Source organism: Phaethon lepturus, unplaced genomic scaffold (assembly GCF_000687285.1).
Source record: "Phaethon lepturus isolate BGI_N335 unplaced genomic scaffold, ASM68728v1 scaffold31795, whole genome shotgun sequence".
Classification (NCBI taxonomy): Eukaryota; Metazoa; Chordata; class Aves; order Phaethontiformes; family Phaethontidae; genus Phaethon; species Phaethon lepturus.
This window is the reverse complement of record NW_010540337.1, coordinates 1-3,166: the sequence shown is the minus strand read 5'-3', so window position 1 is coordinate 3,166 and position 3,166 is coordinate 1. Positions and strand designations below refer to the sequence as shown.

The window sequence follows — 3,166 nt, the reverse complement described above, 5'->3', positions numbered from 1 at the left end:
GCCAGGCAGCCGTGCACGAGCCCCGAGCGACCCGAGCAGCAGCGCGTCCCAGCCCGGCCGGGCTCCTCCACCGCATCCCGGCGCGTCGCAGGACTAATCCCGTCGGCAGTCAGGCACGACCCCAGCTGAAGTTGGGGAACACAGTCTTCCAGCTTGCTGGAGGCAGGGAAAATTCACATTGACTTCAGCAGACATATGCATTAACTGAAAAAATAATAATAATTAAGGTCTAAGATTATGATGTGTATTTGCGGGAGAGCATTAGAACGCCAAAGGAGGCGGCGTATTTGTGCAGGTTCATCAAAAGCAATGCTGCTGAATTATGCATGCTGCTGGGGATCCTAAGTGCAGGTTTCATTCGGAGGTTTAAAAATAGAAACACTCTTTTTCACTTCACAATAGGTTATTCATCCAAAAATAAAAAGTAGCTGTGAGAATGCAGAAGTAACCTCAGACAGCACCTTTTCTTCTTCGGATTATATCTGAAGCTTTCCTCTTTAGCCACATTCAAATTTACAAGAAGCAAGCAATGAAAAAAAATGCAGAGTCTAAGCACAAAAGATTTGATGGGGTGTGAGGAGAGGAGGGGGGTCAAGAGAACAGGAAACCCAAGTTGACGGGAAACCCAAGTGACATTTGGTTTTAATGAATGTCTTAAAACCCCAATATTGCTCGCCAGGAAATGGGGAGAGGAAATTCAGTGATGTTTTGAGAGTATAAATTAGGGGCTCCATCAAGGTGAAGGCTGCAGATCGGCTTTTTACCCTCCTGCGAAGTTCAGCAGAGAGCTGGACGGGGAGGAAAGCAGCTGGTTTTCACAGGATGCAAACCTGCTCAGCCCTGGTCTTGCTGCTCCTGGCTGCCAGCACCCTGCCTGCCCGGTGCTCGCCCGCCGAGCCCGGCTGCCTCCACTTCTCGGAGACCCTGCCTGCAAAGCTCAAAGAGCTGAGGATCAAGTTCGAGGAAATTAAGGACTATTTTGTAAGTACAACGCTGCGAGTCTTCTCCTCTTTCTCGTTTTGCTTTTTTTGCAAAGTTCAGGGATTTGGATGACAGCTTCCTCCCACAGAAATGATTTGGTTGTGCATCGTGTTACGGGCTGATGGGGTGAGCGAGAGAAGCTCGGTTTCATTGCTCGCTGAGAGACAACGTGCAAGGGTTTTCTTCCTAGTTTTAGTTAGAATGAACTCAAGAGATTTCATAATGAATCTTTGTGAACCTTACTAGCCAGAAGACTTCCTCCTAAACGTTGCAGACCAAATTATTCACTGAATTAATAGGAAGGAAATAGTCCCTTCAGGGCAACGAGGTCCAGCCTTGCTGAAGTCCACACTAGATGAAAAGGGAAATCTTTTGCTGCAGACTTTTCCTTTGAAAGAACCACAAAAGCCTGGACATGGTATTTTATGACTGGAGAAAAGCTACGGTAACTAGCACTAGCTTTGGTGCCTGTGAAAGGTCACCGCTTTGCATCACAGCTGGCGGGAGCCACGGGGCTGCTGAGAAAGCAGCACAAGATACGCTCAGGGCATTTGTCCTTGCACCAGTAGTGATAGGGATGGCTGGTCGCATCTGTGTTGCTATTTTAGTTAACGTCAGTGTGGCTTAGCAATAAAAGGTAATTATTTAATCTCTGGCTAATGTCATGGACTGTACCTATTATCAAACGAACGCGGTCAGGACTTTAGGTTCCAAGCTTGCTGTAAACCTCGCAGGTAACGTTGGGAAGGCATGTTTTTAACCTCTCAGGAAAGCTTCGAGGTGCCTTGGTGCCATGGGGTGACGCTCTGGCTGGCGCCAGCCCACCCCGCTGCAGCTCCCGGCTCTTCCAGAGCTGACGGTGCGACAGGCACCACAAGAACAAGCACCCTCTGCAGACCCCCGCTCCCCCGTTGGCTGGAGACTTACAGGGGTAACAAAAACGGGGGGATTAAACCCTCCCCTCTCAGGAAAGCTTCGAGGTGCCTTGGTGCCATGGGGTGACGCTCTGGCTGGCGCCAGCCCACCCCGCTGCAGCTCCCGGCTCTTCCAGAGCTGACGGTGCGACAGGCACCACAAGAACAAGCACCCTCTGCAGACCCCCGCTCCCCCGTTGGCTGGAGACTTACAGGGGTAACAAAAACGGGGGGATTAAACCCTCCCGCCCCGGCGAGCCCGCGGCCGGACAGGCTGGGGGGGGTGTCTCGCTTCAGAGGCTGCCATAACGTGGCCAACGCCGCTGAAGAGCGGCGCGGTTTGCATCAGCGCTCTTACACACACACCCTCCGCAGCCGCAGCTGCCGGAGGAGTTTCACGTCCACGAAATCGACGGTACTGAAGTTTGAGATTTCGTTATCTTGCTGCCTTGACCTGACGGTACTCGCACGGCAAGATTACGGACCAAAGAATTGGTGGCTGCCGTGTCCGCTGCTGCTGTGCCACGCACGCCAGTGTGCTGGGTGCTGCTTGCCGTTGCTTCAGCGAGGCGACAAATGCAAACAAGTGAATCGATCGGCTGGTAGGGCCAAGGGAAAATAGCGTTGACTGCCTGCCTAAGCAAAGCTCACGTTCCCGTTGTATCCTTTGACAGCAATCGAAAGATGATGAACTTAGCATCCAGTTGCTCAGCTCCGAACTGCTGGACGAATTTAAGGTAAGAATCATAATTCTCACCCAAGCCCCTTATCCTTCTTCCTCCTTCGGTCAGCGTTTTGTAAGAAAGGAAGCAGACTGCAAACTGGGGCATCCCCTCGTGCCACAGAAGGGCAGTTCTCCAGCCCAGCAGCAACACGTGTGGTTTGCCCCCCTCTCGCCCAGGGGAGCTTCGGCTGCCAGTCGGTGTCGGAGATGATGCGGTTCTACATGGAGGAGGTCCTGCCCAGCGCCATGAGGACCAGCACGCACCACCAGCAGAGCATGGGCGACCTGGGCAACCTGCTGCTGAGCCTGAAGGCAACGATGAGGCGCTGTGTGAGTGGGGCTCCGCGCCACGGCGGGCTCGCCCAGGGGAGCTTCGGCTGCCAGTCGGTGTCGGAGATGATGCGGTTCTACATGGAGGAGGTCCTGCCCAGCGCCATGAGGACCAGCACGCACCACCAGCAGAGCATGGGCGACCTGGGCAACCTGCTGCTGAGCCTGAAGGCAACGATGAGGCGCTGTGTGAGTGGGGCTCCGCGCCACGGCGGGC

General features: G+C 53.7%; 1 protein-coding gene across 1 annotated transcript; it reads left to right on the top strand.

Annotated features, from left to right (window-relative positions):
- Positions 1-591: 591 nt before the first annotated feature.
- Positions 592-3,138, top strand: IL10 (interleukin 10; the record flags this gene model as incomplete). Its single annotated transcript, XM_010287413.1, has 3 exons — positions 592-981; positions 2,570-2,632; positions 2,797-3,138. Coding segments are annotated over exons 1-3 (564 nt in total), but the record flags the coding sequence as incomplete, so codon positions are not given.
- Positions 3,139-3,166: the final 28 nt, after the last annotated feature.